Below are 20,381 nucleotides of genomic sequence, written 5' to 3'. Positions count from 1 at the left end.
CACTACCTCATACTCTTCATTAAAACTCAACAATATAGGACTCTTACCAATCTCTTGTTTCAAATTCTGAAAACTCCTTTCCTGTCTATCCCCCCATTCAAATCTACTATTCTTCTTGAGTAACATACAATAGCACTGCCACCATTGCAAAATCTTCAATAAATCGATGATGATAATTAATCCTTCCTAGAAATTATTGCAATTCCAATTTATTATCATTCATTTCCTTATTCACCCTTAATTGTAAATAGGCATTACTTAAATCCACCTTTAAAACCCATCTAGCCCCTCCCAAACTAGCTAGGATCTCTTCCACCCTTGGCAAAGGATATCTCACCTCAACTATACCCGGATTCAAAGTTATCCTAAAAACAGTACACAAACGTAACTTACCATCAGCCTTACGAACCTAATGGAGTAGCCCACTCACTATGTACCAGAGGTATTATTATCCCTTCTTCTCTTCACCTATTTAACTCATTATTAATCTCCTCGCGCCATTGGAAAAAAATTCTCCTTGAAGGTAAAAACCTGGGCCTGTAATCCTTCTTTATACTCATACTCACTTTAAAATCTTTTAAAGTCCTTAACCCTTTCTCAAATATTATCTTATACTCCTCCAAAATCTCCTTTATTTCCCTCTCAAACATTCCATCCCCTTCCCTACTCCCCGGCTTTATATTATCCATCATCAATCCATTTCCCCCTTTATTTAGCATTACTTAATCTCCTCAGCCACCTCTTTTTTACTCATCTCCACCTATAGGACAATTATAGTATTGATAAGGTCTAATTTAATATTTTATGTTATTAAGACATTAGTGGTATTTCGAATTAATTCTTATTTAATTCATATATATAATTAGGTTGAATAAGAATTATCGTGTAAATATTGTTGAGAATGAGGAAATAAAACATTAAAAAGTTCTAAGAGAGATACAGCTGTTTTGTATGTGAAATGATCACTTGGGATTAGAGGATGAGTAATGAGGAAAGTATGATAATGATACAAATAAAGGATCAAATGGAAGGGATGGAGAAGGTTGCGAATGAAACAAGATGGATAATGATTTGGGGAACAATGGTGAATTAGATGTGGGTGATGAAGAATGGTAATGGTCAAATGATTAACAATGGTAATGGTCAAATGAGGATTTGGGGATGATGATGAATGATGGGTATTGCGAATGAGACAAGATGGATAATGATTTGGAGAACAATGATGAATTAGATGTGGGTGATGTAGAATGGTAATGGGCAAATGATTAACAATGGTAATGGTCAAATGGGGATTTGCAATGGTCAAATTTGATTTGTCAATGGTCTAGTTTGATTTGCAATGGTCTAATTTGATTTGTGTATTTGATTTGAATGAATGGAATGGTATGATGCTGGAATACATTGGAATGGTAATGTTGGAGTAGCGTCTACATGGCAGAAAATTTAATGGAGGCTAACCCCCTCCAAAATCTACCCATACCCACCTAAAAGAAATCCCGCGGTCTTCGGCCGCGAAATTTACAGACCTACGATGTTATAGTGATTTTATATAAAAAATCTTATATAATTTTATTTACAATCTTTCAAGCCTATTTATGGAAAAAAATTTAAAAATTTGTAGGTGATAATCAACTTATATCTAAATAATGCAATCTTTTCATAATTTGGTTGATATTCACTTTATTTTCATAAAATATATATAAGTGAATTAAATGAGATAACATATTAATATTTCTAAAAGATCTAAAATATTGTAAAAAATATAAGACAAGTAATTTTAAAAGGTATATTTAGCTTGATTCCACATACCTATATTACCTTTTAATTAATTAAAAACATGTATTGTAAATAGAGTTATTATATAAAATATTAGAATAAAATTAAAAATAGTATATTTTGCATTGAGATTATAAAATGTTAAATTAAATTTACATTTTTTAAAAGCGTATATATTCGCTGTGAAAAAGATACATTACTTATTTTATTAATAATTTGGATAACCTTATAGATGTTAATGCAAATTGTGTTATAATATCATTAATCAATTGTAAATTTTTCAAAAACATCAATTTCGCAGGATATTAACAGTAAATTTTCTAAAAATGGGTCCAAAAATTTATTCCGCATTCGAGTTTTGTTTATTTTTACTTTACTCATGGCTCTTTCAGCTGAACAGGAAGTTGTAGGAATGGTTAATACATATTTATATAAAATTTAAATTAGAATAAGAATTTAATTGATTTAAAAGTCGGTATGGTAATATAAAAGAATATTTTATCCATTTTTTTTATTTTGGTCATGATTTCGCTGTTGATATTTTCTTCGGTAGTTTGATCGTTTGCAATACCTATTACAAATAAAATATCAATAAATTACTTTTATCGATATATAACGCGTCATTCTTTTTAACTTTCAAAAGATCTTCGCAAAAAATGATTGATTGAGACTCCAAATATAAAGAGCGAAAATCATTATATTCATTAACAATGTTTTGGACATCCAATGATAAGTATTACAAATTTCGGATATTTGCCATCCTTCTATTTTTTCATTATCCATAATTCCAGCGGGAGTAAAAATGAATATTTGTGATAAAAAATTTAAACAATCATAATTAAATCGATCATTTAGGTGGTTAATTATTGCATTTAGCACAGGGAAAAATATTTCCGTTTTATATCTATAACAATAAATAATAATTTAAAATTTTATATTTATTCAACTTGTTTTTTTTTTGTTCAACATAATTATTGAATTCTGTTTGATCCAATTTGAATATTGATTTTATATTATACAAATCAGTTATTATCGATATTTTATGAATATAAAGAATTTATTTTTTAGATAATAAATTCAATTAAAATCTCCATTATTTACAATGAATTTATTATTATGGCATTATGAGCTTGCTGAAATATCTAAACCTTTTAAATTACATTTAAAAGGATTTTTAAAGGATAGTTGGGAAACAATGTGTATGATTGTTTGCAATATATAGATTTGGTCGATGAATTGTAATATAATAATACTATAATAAAAGTATTAATTTTTACAGCAATAAATTTTGTCCTACTTCATCTCAAAATTTAATAGACAACTCCCCAAAAAATATATCCTACCCCCATTAAAGCATACCCCATACCCCCTCAAAAAAATAGGATGCAAACTGTTCTTACCCCTCCCGCTCACGTAGACGTTGTGCTGGAGGGTGAGTGTGATATGGAAAAATGAAAAATTGTTTGTAATGGGGGAAGGTGTCGGGATGACGTTGAAGAAGTGACGGTCAATTTATTAATTTATAGTTTTATATAGAAATATATATGTGGATCTTGTTTATATGATACAATAGATTTAGTTTAAATACAAGATATTCTCCATCGTAATTATATTTGATATGATCTTTACATATATGTGCCTAAATATTTATTTTATTTCAAAATGTGAACCCCCCCCCCTCCTTAAGTATAAAATTGCCCCCTCCCCTCTGGCAAGAAAATTTAGGCTAAGGCCATGATCACCTGATAAATGCTTGGATGTAATATCAATTGCAATTCTTTTTTCTTTATTTTGATTTTAAAATAATAAGAATCTACAAAATAGGCTACCATATAAAGCATTTGAACAAAAGCTCATCGTGTTGAGAAATATTGAGCACTTTTTGTTAGATTATTTTCATATGATTTTTTTAAAAAAAAATTTATATGGCCTTATTTTGAATATTTTTAACATCACGATTCATTTTTATGGGTTTAGAAATAAACCAAAAAATTATTGAGGTAAATTATTATTAAAATTGCATTTTAATTTTGTTTTTTTATGTAAAATACCAGTATTTTACACTTATATACAATTAAATGCAATATAAATTAATACGATAAATCAAGAAATTTGACACAAAATATAAGTATGCAACTTAAAATAATTTGGTGTAGATGTTTTTTAAAGTAAATCAATAAATATTTTCACTGCATTTCCATTCTTTAAAATTTTAATTTAGGCTCATTATTGACATAATATTGTATTATTGTTAAAAATTTTTATAAATTTTAGACAATTATTATCAAAATGAACTAGCAACCAACAAATGTCCTTAAGCTTTCAATTCAATCATCAGAAAATCTTAAACACTAACTTCAATATAAAGTGTTCACAAACTAATTTGAAATAATGCAGCAATATTATTTTTAATAAATTTATTCAACTATATGAAATGTATAAGAAAATATAATGTATATACATATATAGAGTAAAATTTATAAAAAGAGATGCCAAAAATATTATAAAAAAATAGTTATGTAAATTATATAAAAGATTAACTAATATCATATTTGTGTTTCATTTTCTCTTATAGCAAAAGCTCTAGGTTGGACATGGATCGTTCATCCCCTTTGATAATAAGTTTTTTTATTTAAAAAAAGTATTATATCATGCTATTTATTGATTGCCAGATGTCACACGAACAGTTTTTATATAAAGCAGAGTAAATTCATTTGATGGTTTCTCCACACAGAAGTATTAAGACTTTATATTATAATTAATATTATATGTTTAAGGGCGCCGTTCTAGATCTCGAGACAAACGTCCTGGTTCTAGGGATCAATTTAAAAGAAGTTATCAGAGATCATAATTATAAATATAATAAGTTTTAGGTCGTAGAAGTTCATCCAGAGATAAAAAACGATCACCGTAATATATTTTAAATGTATTAAACTATATAATTTTTTATTAAGATCCAAATCTTTAAAAAGTACTAAAAGGCATAAACATCATAAGGATAGAGACAATAATAAATCTTTAAGAAACCGAGGAGATAAAGTTACAGAGCCTACAATATATTACAATCAAAAAAGTGATAAAAAATCACCTAAAAATATTGTGCCTCCCTTGCCAAATGCAGATATACGTAATTAATTTTGAATATTAAACCCTCATAATTTTTATAGTTGATGCAAAAACTTTAGCTGAGCAAGAAGAAATGAAAAAATTATTGGGGTTTGCATCTTTTGATACAAGCAAAGTATATAAACTTTTAAATACATTATTAATCATGATATCTTACGAATTAATATTTAATAAATTTTTTTATTTTAAATATTTAAAAATAATGGAAGTGAAATTTTTTAATAATTATAATATTTAAAAACCTTGGTTAATTCATAATAATTAAGAAGTTATTTGTATTCAACATAAATTCCTATTATTATTTTTTTATATTTTTTTTAAATTAAAAATAAATTATTAAATATATAAATTGGTTAATAAAATCAAAACAAATATAAAACTTATTCTATTGAATTATTTTAAAACTTAAAATGTTCTTATTTATCTTTATATGTAATCATAGTATTTGGACTGGCCTGCTACACATTTCATCATCTTTATTTACTACAATCTTGGGCATCATCATTAGTAAAACCCACTCCTTTCATATCCATCTTCAGCACATCCATCCATATTTTTTAAAATTTCTATATGGTCTAGTTCTATATAGTACATAAATCTATATGGGGGATAATTAAATTTTTTAAAAAATGATTCTAGGATTTAAGAATCTTGACCCTTTTATGACAACTTTTTTCTTCAGATAAATTTTTTTTTCATAAAAAGTATATCTAATATAAATCCAAACTCATTTTTAGTAAAAAATTTTTAATTTAATTGCATATAGACAAATCAATGACGAAGTGTCAAGTTTACTACTAGGAAAGCAATCAAAAAAAAATATTTATTAGTCAAACCATAAAAAAATAAAATATATGAATAAGTAGAATTTGTCTTTGTTTTTGAGTAAAATGATCAAGTTCTGAATTATAAAAGTTATTGCTAGATTTTAAATTTTTAATAAGTTTTTTTTCAATCAAAATCAAAAATAGATTTGATATTAAAAAAAAATTTTTTTTACATTAAACTTATAATTTATTCATGAAAGGTTAGCGGAATATCTATAAAATTATTTTAAAATTCAAAATAAATTTATTTGCTTAAAATAATTTTGTGCATCAATGGTATTATTTATAATTAATGGGTTTCATGCCTAAGCAAGGATTTATAAATTTATTGCATGATAAAAATATCCTCACATCTTAAACTGATATCTATAGATATAAATGTGATAAAATAATATTTATATCTTTTTTATATATAAGTTTTAATATTATATATATATATTTTAGTTTATATTTTTATAATATATATTTATTTAAATTATATGCTCATATATATGAGAAAATTTACAAAGTATCTATATATAGATACAGATACCTCTGAAATAGTTTATAGATACAGATATTTTTTATACAACTCTGATAATCTTAATAAATTTTCAATAATATAATTAAATTATTAAATATTAATTATTGCTTAAAAAATTTGTTAAAAATTTTTTTTTCTCTTTTATTTATTAAAAAAATAAGCATTTTTTTTATTTATTTCCCCAATGCTTATTTTTAAACGTAAAATTACACAATAAATTTGCATAATTTTCTCTTTATTTATTCAAAAAAATAAGCAATATTAATTTGCTTCCCTCATGTATATTTTTTTAACGTAGTAAATATAATAGTAAAATATTTTAACATAGTAAAAATAATAGTAATTCTTCTTAAAGAAGTAAAAATAATATTAATATTTTTAAAAATTATATTTATTTTTGTTTATGTTATAAAGATTATATTAATTTTTTTATTAACATAGTCAGATTAGTTTTTTTTAACATATTATAAAGATTATATTAAGTTTATTTAAAAATTTTGTGGAAATTTTTTTAAAAGAAGCAATGCTTCCCTTGCTTCAATGGAAGCTATGTCACTGCAATATATACAATGTTGAATTTAGCATCAATTGTCTTTTATTTTGCTTTGATATAAAAAAAAACTTATTTACAAATATTTAGGATGAAATATAACAATTGCATCTTTGCTTTATTGGCACTCTGGATTTCTAGTGTCTGATGTTGTCATATTGAATGCCAAATATAAGAACTATTGATTTCCTATGTTTTGTGCATTTTTCATTGGCTGGCCTTTCTATTTTATTAATTTTTATTATTATTTAATTAAGTCATTTTTGCTTTAGTGCTTATAATTCTAGAATGATATGATTTTATACACATTTTACATCTTTGCTTTATTGGCACTCTGGATTGCCATTTTCTGATGTCATATTGAATGTCAGATATAGGTTAAAGTACTATTTTTCCCATGCTTTGTGCATTTTTCATTGGCTGTCTGTTTTTTAGTTACTTCTGCCATTATTAATTCTTTGCCAATAAAGGCCTTAAATACCTTAAACATCATGTATTTATTCACATTTTGTTGAGCCATATGGCATTTGTATAAGAGTCATGCATTTAAAGTAAAAACTCAAGTCGTATATTTTCTAACTAATGTCTGTTCAATATAATTATAGGAGCCTATCCCATAAATAAATTCTACCTCCCTCTTTACGATTGTGGACATTTCGATTTTCATAAATGATTTCTTGACTACTGGCGAGCTTTTAATTTCTGATTTTGGTGTTATTCACATGGATTATGAATAATTGCAAGGGTGTTTATTCATCTACCTCCCTCTAAGATTGTGGACATTTCGATGTTCATAAATGATTTCTTTACTACTGGCGAGCTTTTCATTTCTGATTATCATGTTATTCACATGGATGTTAAATAATTGTAAGAGTGTTTATTCAATCATTTGCAAATAAAAATAATTATTTAAATCACTTTTAAAATCAAATTCTCTCTTTTTTTTATAAAGTTTTAAAATATTCAAACTTTACATTAAATGATATCATTTTGAGCGATGTTTTGAGATCTTAATACTAAATGGCCGGCTATTTAGTATTGGTTAAATAGCCAAAAAAGCAAAAGAAAAATTAAAAAGAAAAACGATAAAAACAAAAAAAAGAGAATAAAATACGAAAAATAACAATGCCACCACTCTAATATTATTTACTAGTTTTTCATAAAATTATACAAATTTATAAAATTTAAGCAAAATTTAATTAAAATTTATTTATATTTTTGATAGTTAGGACACAGCCTTAAATAAAAAAAATTTTTTTAAAAAAGGATCTAATATTAAACAAAATCTCAATCAGTGTAGACAGAATCATAAATCCCGGGGATAACTAATTTAAAAAAGGAAATATTCTACTAAAAATTGTTCTCGGCATATTTCAATATTCAATAATATTTTTTGATTAGATTTCTGTAATTGAGTAGCAAGTTTTCATATAAACTTATTGACAAAGATTGCATTTAATAGGATACTCCTACTATAAGATAATAAAGCATTTAAAATTCTGTTTACATCATACTTCATATAGCTCTAGAAGAAACCATTTTTAAACATTACTAAAGATAAAATTGGGCTTTAAATGATATAATTTATAAGTGCACACAATCGCATCAGAGACAAATTTTATAGATATTTTTATATTGCATTAAAATAATGTAATTTATAAAAGAGCACACAATCAGTATCAGAGACAAATTTTATAGATATTTTTGAATAGTACGAAATAGGGTAATAAGATTAGCAGCAACTTCTTACCTTCCTGATTGCTTATAAAAAGTCTGTTAAACTTCCATTTAGTTTATTAGTATTGGGGGAAAAAGCTCTAGTAAAAATTTTAGTAATAAATAAATATTAAATATCAAGGTATTCTCATAGAAGCACTGATCCTCTCAATTCATTTATTATGAAAATTAAGCAAATTACACCTTCGAGCAAGATGAACCTTATCATACATATAATTAAATTTATAAAAACCTTGAAAGGATCACAATATCTATAGAATTTATTAGCCAGAGACCTGCAGGCCTAGCCCTAATTTTTTTAAAAATATATTCGAGGCAGGCCTGAAAATTTAAAAAAAATACCTGGGTCGGGTCTAAAAATATGACCGGGCCAGGCAGAAAAAATATGACTGGGCCAGGCTGAAAAAATTTTTCAAAAAATAATCCCAGCCTGGCTTAAATTTAAAAAACCTCTGCAGGTCTCTGACTTAAACAAAAGTTTAGAAGATAGTGTTGTAGATATATTCTTTAAAAAATATATTAGAGATTATGTGGGAATCGAAAACCCAGAATATTAACAAATAATAATATTTTATCATAGTAGGGCTATAATGAATGGCTTTATATTTTAAACGATTTATATTTTAATAATTTATATTAAAGTTTGTTCATTATTATTACAATAACTCAAATTTATTAAAAATTAATATCTATATATCAGGGTTGTGCATTTGACCGGTCAAATACAATTCGGTCAATTGACCGATATTTGACCGGTCAAATATGGTCAAATTCAAATAAATGTTTTTTACACCAATATTAACTTTATTTTGCATTTATATAATATTATAATAAATCTATGTATAATAATAAATATCATAATATTTTTTAATTCATTCTATAGTCAATGTTTCACCCTCCGTGGCAGAGTCTTGTTCCGATTCATATTCAATATCATTATTTTCTTTAATATTTTTAATCAATCTTAAATTATGATACACTTTTACTAATTTTCCTGCTGTAGAAGCCTTTAATCTATTTCTGTTTTTCGTGTGAATATTGCCCCAAACCGACCAATTTCTTTCAGAAGAAGAAGTCGAACTAGGAAATGTTAGTAAAATATTAGCGACTTCTCTTAATGGGCAAGGTGGGCAAAATGCATTCCACCAACTTGAGGCGAAATTTGATTGTTTCTTATGGAAGTTACAACTTTCCACATATTATGGCTATTAAATATACCGCTTTTGCTTCAGAAATTTACTATATTACTCAAAATATTTTGATTATCACCACCTTGTAAAATACCCAATTCTTGTATTATATTACATGCTTCATCAAATTCAGTATTAGTAAGATGCTCCCCTTGATATTGGGGGTCCAATAAATAAGCAGCATTGTGAGCACATGTATTTATATCAGTTTTTCTCTTTTCAAACATAACCTTAATTTTTTTTTCTTGAGATGGAGAAAATATAGAATCATGGCATGATTGTATTATGTGTTTTTCCAAATTAAGCATCTCGTTTTTTACTTGGGCCAAAGTACATTTATCCCCTTGCACTTTCAACAATGAGGTAGCTAAAGGTTGGAGTATAGCTAAAAATTTTAAATTTTTCGTCCAAAATTCTTCGTTTAATATATTATTGGTAATTTCTATGGGACAATTATCACAAACAGCTTCTTCAACAACTCATGCTTTTAGAGCTTTCTTGCATATTTGAATTTGCTCCATACATTTTATTGACGATGCCCATCTTGTTTGGCTAATTGTACTTAATGTATATGGTATGCCATGAAGATTCTTATTACGGGAAAATACTGCAGCTGGTATGTGTTTATTCTTGAAAAATTTAACAATTTTTTTAATTATTGAAATATGGTCACTGAAGGCGTCCAATCGTTCAAAATCGTGAAAGAATAACTGCAATGTATGCGCTGCACAACCATAACATTGTATATGATTATAAATAGATTCAGATTTTAGAATTCTCCAGGCTGCTTTCATGTTAGCGGCATTATCAGTAACTAAAGAATATACTTTTACCGGATTCAATTCATGAATTACATTTTTAAATTCCTGGGCAATATAATCTGCCGTATGGCGATTTTCCTCAGTATTTAGAAATTTGTAGAACACTGGAACAGGCGTCATCACCATAAAATTAATAATACTCTCGTTTCTAATGTTGCTCCAGCCATCTGATACAATTGATAAGTAAGGAGCTTTATCTATTATATCTGCAACTCTCACCTCCATATCACCTGACGCTTTGTCTAGAAGATATCCAGCCACCTTCTCCTGGGTAATGTGTAAATAGGACGTATTTTTTTAAAAAATTCTTGGATGTAGGGATTTTCAGTGATGTGGAAAGGTAAATTGCTCGCATATACAGCCTTTGCAAACAATTGATCCAGCTCATTTTTTTCTTTGGGATTAATTCTATCTATGAAACCGGTTATACAAGATTGAGATTTATATTTAATCGCCTTGCTTGTAGATTGATTAGAAATAAGGGAATCAAATTCTCCTGAGTCACAAGACAAAATATTGTTCATTTGATAATCATTCTCACTAATTTCACCCAATTCTTCATTAGAGTTAGACTTAGAAGTATTACAAATTACATTTGTGATATTTTTTGTAGAGGTTGATATTTTGGAATTTGAATAAAATTTTTCCTTAATTATAACAGGGCACATAGTACAGCTGCTTAATAAATGTTTGACCATTCTATCAACGTGGGTGATATAGGACATCTTGCAAAACTTGCACACCGCTTTAACTGATTTACCATCGCGTACTTCTTGAAAATGTTTCCAAACATGATGCTTTGGTTTGACCATAATCCCTAATATATTAAAATTTAACAAAAAATGATTTTGATTATTGTAAAGTTAATCAATCTTAACTATTTTATAATTATCGACCAATTATTCCAATAATTTCTTAATATTATAAATATAATATAATAAACTTTTTACCAGAATTGAATAATATTCCGTAAATCTGACCAGAACAATTAAAATGAAAATTAATTTTAATAACCAAATATAGCAAGTGTAAGTAAAACAAATGAGAATTAATATAATTTATACTCGGCTAAATATTAAATAAAATTTAAATTTATTAAAAAATAAGAATGAAAAAATTATATTATGATTATAATAAATCGGGTATTTTTATTTTTTTTAAGAAAAATGAATTAAAAATAAAGAATAGGAGAAACGGCAATGATTAGGCAAAAAAATAACTAAAAATATTACTATATTTAGAAAAATTACATATTTATATTTTAATAAAAAAATAATAAGATTGATAAACATGCTTTTAATGCATACTAGTTAATTATATCAAAATATTTATTCGCCATTAAGATTTTAGAGTATTTGACCGTATTTGACCAGTCAAATACTCCTCCGGTCAATTGACCAGTCAATTGACCGTATTTGACCGGTCAATTGACCGACATGCCAACCCTGATTTATATTACGATAATTCCATTTTATTAAAAATTATTTTCAATTTATATTACGATAATTCCAATTTATTAAAAATTAATATCTATTTTTCTTTATTTCTTTTTCAATTTTATCACATAAAAAACATTAACATTTTAGATTTCTAAATATAATAATCAATCGGAATCCCAACATGGGGATTTGAGATCTTGAATCCCCATCTTTTTTTAAAATATATTAAAAAAATATTCCGAATCCCCATGTATATTTTTTTAAAACTTTTAAATTATATTTTTTTCTTCCTTTTTTTGCCGTCATGCTGGCACCAGAAAATTTTATTTTTTAGAGATATTTTATTTTCAGTTTTTATAAATTTATATAAAATAAAATCATAAATATTTTCATCTGAATATATTTTTAAAAAATCCATATTATAAATAATTATTTATTGCAACTCATTTTGCAATTGCACAATAATGTTTTCCCATAGTTTGCGACAGGGAAGCTCCTAAATATTTTTAGCAGTTAAAAAATTATTTATTTTATGTACGTCAATTAATTTGAGGAGTATATGTGGTTACTATAAAAATATTAAATTACCTCTGATTGATTTATCTTTGTTGGGACTTTAAAATCATTTAATTTTATAGTTTTATATAGACTAGAGGCAATAAATTTTGTTGAAATTCTAGCAGACGTTCCTACCCATATTTTATTTTGTTCACCTTCTAAATTTTTAGGAAAGATTAGTTCAATTTGTCCTATGAATATGTATTAACATGTGATCACCTAATATAAAGTTATTTTGTCCAATTATTTGAGAATAAATTAAGATTTAACGCCCACAATCATTAATATGAAATAAAAGAATGGACCCTTATTAAAATATTAGAAATACTATTCCCAATATTATTGGTAGCACAACTATTTTTCCATATAATTTTATAGCCAACATTTTTTGAACAAGGACTATTAGTAATAATATGGACAATTTGAAGCACGAATTTTTGTTTGAAACATTTGCTATTTTAGTAGCGATGTATATAAGGTTTTCCTCATAGGTAAACAATAAAAAAAGTGACGGCTTATCTGTGAATATATAAATAAATATTTTTATTTAATATCCCCTCTTTCCTTAATCGTTAAAAATATAATCTCATTTCCTTATTATCGAGGAAAATCGATATTTATATTTAAATTATTTAGCTTCTGATTTTTTAAATAAAAAAAAGATCGCCCCTAGAAGATTTTTTTAAATCGTGAATATTGAACATTCTTGGATATATTCTATCATGCGTATATTATTTCAATATTTTTAATTGTTGTATTAACATTAGGATGATTATTGTCGTTATGATTAACCTTTAATATTGAATGAATATTGGATATTATAATAACTGTTTTTTTACAAATAAAAGATTCGTTTTCTAAATATAAATATAAAAATACTTTAAGTTTTAATTTTGACGGTATATTTTGAATAGATTTGTATTTGGGTGTTTTTAATGTGATTTTAAATAAATTATATTCTGTATCTGTTTTGGGTAAAAAAATTGAGGCATTAAAAAAAATAACTAAAATTAAAAAAAAAATATTTGTCTTAATATAAATTTACAAAGATAAAAATAAATTTTCAAAATGTAATAATTTAGAAATTTTTTGAAAAAAAAATCCAGCCCAATACGATTCTTATTCAGATTAAAAAATTTATTGATAATTTATACATGGAAAAGTAGTTATGCTACCAATAATACGGGAATAGTATTTCTAATATTTTAAAAAGGGCCCTTCTTTTATTTCATATTTAAATGATCGTGGGCGTTACTTTATTAGGTGATCACGTGTTATTATCTATCCATAGGACAGATAGGACCAGAGTTACAGATACATAGTCTCAAAAGTTATCTAGATACAGATACAGCGTCTAAAAAGTTATCAAGATACAGATACAATTTTTAAATGTATCTGTATACAGATACATTTTTTATTATGCTCTTATAGGTTTGCATAAACCTAAATTAATATTATATTGTGAAAATTCATGAAATGAGCTAAAAAATTTATTGACGCGATATTACATTTGTCAGAATATAACTAAAATAATGATTTTAATATAATATATGATAATATATGATTAAATAATTATAAATAATTATTAGATTTCAGTAATAAAACATTTTCAAAATTTTGATCATTTAGGCATCCTCGTTTATCTGTAAAGACATTTTTAGCAACACTAAATAGTCTTTCCACAGGGGCGCTTGAAGGAATTGTAGTGTTATATTTAATAAATAACAATTTTATATCAGGGTATTCTTTAAAAATGCTAAAATCTCTACATTCATTTTTGAAAAAATTATTTAAAATTTGTTGATTATCAAAATTTAAATCATTATTAGAAATTATATCTGCTGTAGGGTACTGAAAAAAATCTGAAATTAAATTATTTGTTTTTTTTGGCAGGTTATTTGCTTGCAGTCAGTTGATGACTTTGATAATTCACCAGCTAATCTTTGTATTAATTGTTTTCTTTTATTAAGATTTTCTTCCATTTGCAACCATGTCCAATCAAGTTTAAAAAAAGGGTGGAGCATGGTTGCTATAATATTATCATCTTCAAATAAGGTCACAATAAACCTAGAATTATTAAATATTTTTAATTTATTATATTAATTTACCTATCCTCAATCCCTTTAAGTAAGGCATCTAAGAGTGGTAAACAGAATCTCAGGTTCATTTCTTTAAAATTCTTTAATTTGATAATAAGTTGTGAAATAGTTGCACAGTAATAAGCTGTGTACATATACTTATCTCCCTGCAAAATATCAAGGGAATTAGCTATTGGCTTCATTAGCTAATTTAAAATAATGCTATATATATAAATATTATTTATAACTTACTAAACAATATTCATGAATAAAATCACATTCATTAGGTAAAAACCTAGGTAGTTTTATTCCATCACATATCTTGTCTACTTTGTCAGATTTATCTTTTATAATTTCTGACATTAATTGTAAGGCATTATAGGTGGAGTTCCATCTAGTTATATTAGGACATATAAAATAACGACCAATATATTCCTTAATAATCTCAGATGAAATAGGAGACTTATTTTGCCTATTCCATATATTTTGGCATTTAAGTAGTGTTGTGCTATATATCTAATGAAGAAAATATTACTTATTTAATTAAAATTAGTTTTACCCTCTGATATTGTTTACACTGCATGGCTCTATTGGCATCCACAGTGGCTATAAGATTCAATGTGTGACTGGCACAACATTGGTGATGAGGTAAACTAAATGATTCTGATAATTCAGAATCCTGTGCAGTATTATAAAGATTTGATATAGAAATTGGCACAACTGCTTCATCTTCCAGATCATCAATTGATTCACTTGTATTATTTTCAATTGGCTTGAAAACTCTTTAATAAATTAAGTAATCAATCATATATTATGTTTATATTTATTTATAATAAAATAAACCTAAAACATTTTTTAAAATTTTTGGCATTATCTGTAATGGTCTTTGAAATTTTATTTTGAATGCAATAATCCTTAGCTATATCTTGTAAATTTTTTGCTATTTTATCATATGTATGACTACCAGTCATTCTTTTACAAGCCAACGCTACATTTTTTCTTTCCAAACTTATTGGATTTATATAATGAGCGGTTACTCCTATATATGAACTAGAAATTAAAATTTATTAAAATTGCTGAATTAATTATTCTTAATTAATTATTATACAAATTGAAATGTTAACTATACCGGCGATAGGCACTCCAACAATCTGCTGTTGTGCATATTAATGATGGTTCTATAAGACTTAATTATTTCTTTCTTTTCATTTTCCCATCTTTGGGAAATTCTACCAACAACTGTCTGTCGGCAAATTATATTTTTGTGTGGAGCCAAAGTGTTGATCATTTTTTTAAAAGAAGGATTTTCAACAATTGAAAATGGCTGCATGCCATCTATAATAAAAGCAATAATTAAATCATCTAAAGTGCCTTGAGTTAAAGTCAAAGGTCTTTTAGCAAAAATATTGATGGAGGATGAGCCTTGTCCAGTATTTTCTTTGGTAGTTTTATTTTCCTTCCCCTTTTTTATTTTTGTTAACAAGGTTGGATGTTTTCTCTTAAAATTTAAATTAGAATTTTAAATATATAATATCTATACCCTTATGTGCTTCAAGATATTGCACGTTGAAGTCTTACTGACGGATATTTTTGTATTTTTAGGTAGACACGGCAAATACCATTAGAGAATTGTTTTCTTTGTTTTGAGATATTATTTTAAAATATTCTCTATAAATTGGCCATGGTAAAGCAATAGAACTTGTTGTTGCTTCCTCTTCTTCATCGATATAGATCTAAATAAATATATAAACTTAAAAATTTAGTTATAAAATAAAATTTACCATTTCCATATTGTAATATTAAAATTTGTATGGTTTATTGATAAACTCGGACATAATATTTAAATTAATGAATATTTATATATATTTTTTATATATAAGTTTTAATATTTTATGTATATATAATTCTTTATTATAATATTAATAAATATTAATATATAATATATATATATATATATTTATTTCATAAGCACATATGAAATAAAATAAATTTTACAGTCAAATATTTTTATTTATAATAAAAAAAGGGGTATATAAAATGTATCTGAAAAAGTATCTAAAAACAGATACAGATACCTCTAAAATAATATCTAGATACAGATACAGATATCTTTCTAAAAAATCTATCTAGATACAGATACTACATTTTTATATCTAGATACAGTATCTAGATACTTGTATCTAGATACTTTAACAACTCTGGATAGGACTAATATCTGTAAATTTAGAAGGGAATGTATTAAAAATTGAACAAAATAAAATATGGGTAGGAACGTGTGCTGGAAGAATTTCATCACCATTTCTCTAATCTTTTAAGTTCCCAACAAAGATATATCAATCATATGTAATTTAAGTTATTTTTATAGTAACCACATACTCCTCAAATTAATTGATGTACGTGTAATATATTAATTTTTTATTTAAGCTGCTAAAAATATTTAGGAGCTTCCCTGTTACAAACTATGGGAAAACATTATTGCAATTGCAAAATGAGTTGCAATAAATAATTTTTTATAATTCTGATTTTTTAAAAATATATATTCAGGTGAAAATATTTATGATTTTATTTTATATAACAAAAACAGAAAATAAAATATCTCTAAAAAATATAATTTTCTGGTGCCAGCCAGACGGCAAAAAAAGGAAGAAAAAAAAATATAATTTAAAAGTTTTTAGAAAATATACATGGGGATTCGGAATATTTTAAAAAAATATTCCGAAAATATTCCGAATAAAACGTGGGGATTCAAGATCTCGAATCTCCATGTTGGGTTTCCGAATCCCACATGATTCCGAGCTGACTACAATTTATACAAAGTAACTGTCCAAAGTAACTAGGTACTCTTAATAAATATATTTAAATAATAAATTTATATTTTTTTACATTATAATATTATACAGAGCTGATTGCCCTGAATTTACTATCCACTTGATACTAATATAATTGTAACCTTCTAAAATTTTATTTAAACACGATATTAGATTATAAAACTTTCTAAAATTCGAAAATAGTGTTTTTATAATTTTATATTTTAATTCTTAATATTTTGCCGATTGTAATAATTTTCTTACAATAAAAACTGCCCAATATTTCGCTTATATAAAGTAATTTTAATATTTAATTATATTTCATATAATTTTTTTCCCCCTTTGACTATGCAGAGCACATAAATTTACAAAAAAATTTATAACATTTTTTATAAATTAATCATATTTAAAAAATTTTTTTTATAAAATAATCATATTCTTTAAATAATTTTTTTTTATAAAATAATCATATTCTTTAAATAAAATTTTTTATAAAATAATTCTCTATAAAACATTCTCTATAAAATCATTCTCTGTAAAATCATTCTCTGTAAAATCATTCTCTGTAAAATCATTCTCTATAAAAACATTCTCTGTAAAATCATTCTCTATAAAATCATTCTCTATAAAATCATTCTCTGTAAACGACATTCTCTATAATTGTTTTCTCTATAAAATAATTCTCTATAAATGACTTTCTCTATAAGTGCATTCTCTATTATTGTTTTCTCTATAAAGGTTTCTCTGTAATGGTTTCTCTGTAATGACGTAGAACCTGATTTTATAGAGAATGATTTTATAGAGAATGTATTTTATAGAGAATTATTTTATAAAGAATTTTATATAAAGAATATGATTATTTTATAAAGAATTTTATATCTATATAATATATTATAGTATATGAAATAATATTAAATATTAGAATTACCTTATATAAGCGAATAATTGGGTAGTTTTTATTGTAAGAAAATTATTGCAATCGGCACAGAAAATTGTTTAGTTACTTCATAAAATATTAATAGAGCGCATCTTTGAGAGAAAATTTAAGTGTTTTTATATCGTTATATTTGATGGCATTATTGAGATTAAATATAAAATTGTCATAATAATATAAAACTCTATTTTAGAATTTCAGAAAGTTTTATAATCTTATATCATATTTAAATAAATTTTAGAAGGTTATAAATATTAGTATCTAGTGGATAGTAGACAGGCTAGCCGGATCAATTAAATTACGTTAAATGGAATATATTATAATATGTTTATATATTAATGTAAAATAAGTATTCATTGGCTAAGATTTAAATCAAATCTGTACAGAGATGTTAAACCATACTTTTAAAAGTAGCGCGCTACCTCTATCACTACCCACGAAAAAAAGTAGCGCGCTATTAGCTTTTTAATAGTAGCTTTGGCTTCTTTTTATAAAAAAATTTAGAAATAAATTTGTTTGTTTTTTGCTTATAATGTAATTCCATAGTGTATAATACATAAAAATCAACATTTATATATATAAATATAGTTAGTTTTGATTATAAAATAATTTAGTTAAAAATACCATAATTTATGTAATAAAATGAACTATTTATGGTAATATTCATTTTTTATTTATTTTGTTGCATTTTAATAATAAAATCTTTCTATACTATCATCCCCAAGTCTAGCGCGACGATCAGAAACTATAAATTTCGTTTTACTAAATAATCTCTACACTAGCACTTGAGAAGAAGGCAGTAATTTATTTTATAAAATATTTTTAATAAAAGAAAAATTGTATTTTAGATTTAAAAAATGCGTCTAGGGAATTTTTTATTATATTAGTTTCCTTTATTTCAAAAAATTTGGAAGTCGTTTTTATGGTTCTAATTAGGACATCTTTGTCTGCTATCTCAATCAGTAGTGAAAAAAAGTTGTTGTACCAGAGGATAGAGTTTTAATCATCATGGTAAATGATAGATTATCAACCAATGACATTGGATGAACTGTATCAATTATAATCGACAATAACTTAATTAGCCAGTTTCTGAGAAATATTGGCATGTGTAATATTTATTATTAATTAATTTAGCTTGAATTGAATTGGTCTCTTTGAATGCAGTTTCCATTATAACAAAATTATTAAAATGTTTTTCTATCTCTTTAACACTGTTACATTCTTACAAAATAAAAATACTATTAAAATTTAAAAATGACAATTACCTTTAGGTGTTTTTTAAGGTTATGGCTACATTTAAGGATATATATTTTTTACAGTTTGAACAAATAAATTTCCAGCTTTTGTTTTTACATTAATTTGAAAATATTTTCAAATTTTGGAAATGGAAAATTTTTATTATTGCTGTCAAGAACATTTTCTTCCAGTGTACCTTCCATTTCATTATTATTATAATTGTCTGAGTCACTTACATCGATTTGGATATCCATTTGCGATGACATTTTAAATAATTTACACTAGATGATATGATATAGGTTTATAATACAAGTTGAAGTTTCAATTTTTTTTAAAATAATAAATTATAGAAATTATAATTAATTATGATATTATACTTAAATTTTCATGTTTATAGTTACATTCATTATATTTAAAAAAGTATTTAAGTAGCAAAAAGGAGCGCGTTATTAGCTATAACTACCAAAAAAGATAGCGAGCTACTTTAACAACTCTGATTCTGAAAAATTTTACAAATTTAAATTTATTTATATTTATTAAGATATACATATATATAAATTAAGTGAATAGTTACTTTCTTAAAAATATAGCCAGCACTATTAATATTTCGTAAATATAAATAGTTATAGTTATTTTTTTAGCAAAAATGTAGCTAGTTAATGGTAACCACTTAATTTAACAACACTATTGTAGAGATTTTCATTTATAAATTTTTTCTTTAGCAGATTTATTTTAGTTCTTAATTATTTTTCTTAAAAATTTTAAATTATAGATGTCAC

At 24.9% G+C, this 20,381-nt stretch overlaps 1 protein-coding gene across 1 annotated transcript in view; it reads left to right on the top strand.

The window, feature by feature from the left end:
- Positions 1-4,439: 4,439 nt before the first annotated feature.
- The window catches only part of LOC135932054 (U4/U6.U5 small nuclear ribonucleoprotein 27 kDa protein-like), a 43,391-nt gene continuing 27,449 nt past the window's right edge, over positions 4,440-20,381 (top strand). Inside the window, exons 1-5 of the mRNA XM_065469397.1 lie at positions 4,440-4,512; positions 4,554-4,610; positions 4,650-4,686; positions 4,731-4,903; positions 4,944-5,017. Coding sequence (XP_065325469.1) covers positions 4,494-4,512; positions 4,554-4,610; positions 4,650-4,686; positions 4,731-4,903; positions 4,944-5,017 — 360 coding nt within the window. The 5' untranslated portion in view covers positions 4,440-4,493. The remainder of the gene's footprint in view (positions 4,513-4,553; positions 4,611-4,649; positions 4,687-4,730; positions 4,904-4,943; positions 5,018-20,381) is intronic.

Source organism: Gordionus sp. m RMFG-2023, chromosome 1 (assembly GCF_954871325.1).
Source record: "Gordionus sp. m RMFG-2023 chromosome 1, tfGorSpeb1-WG-v2, whole genome shotgun sequence".
NCBI lineage: Eukaryota > Metazoa > Nematomorpha > Gordioida > Chordodea > Parachordodidae > Gordionus > Gordionus sp. m RMFG-2023.
Note: the sequence above shows the minus strand (reverse complement) of the source record. Positions and strands in the feature narration are given on the sequence as shown.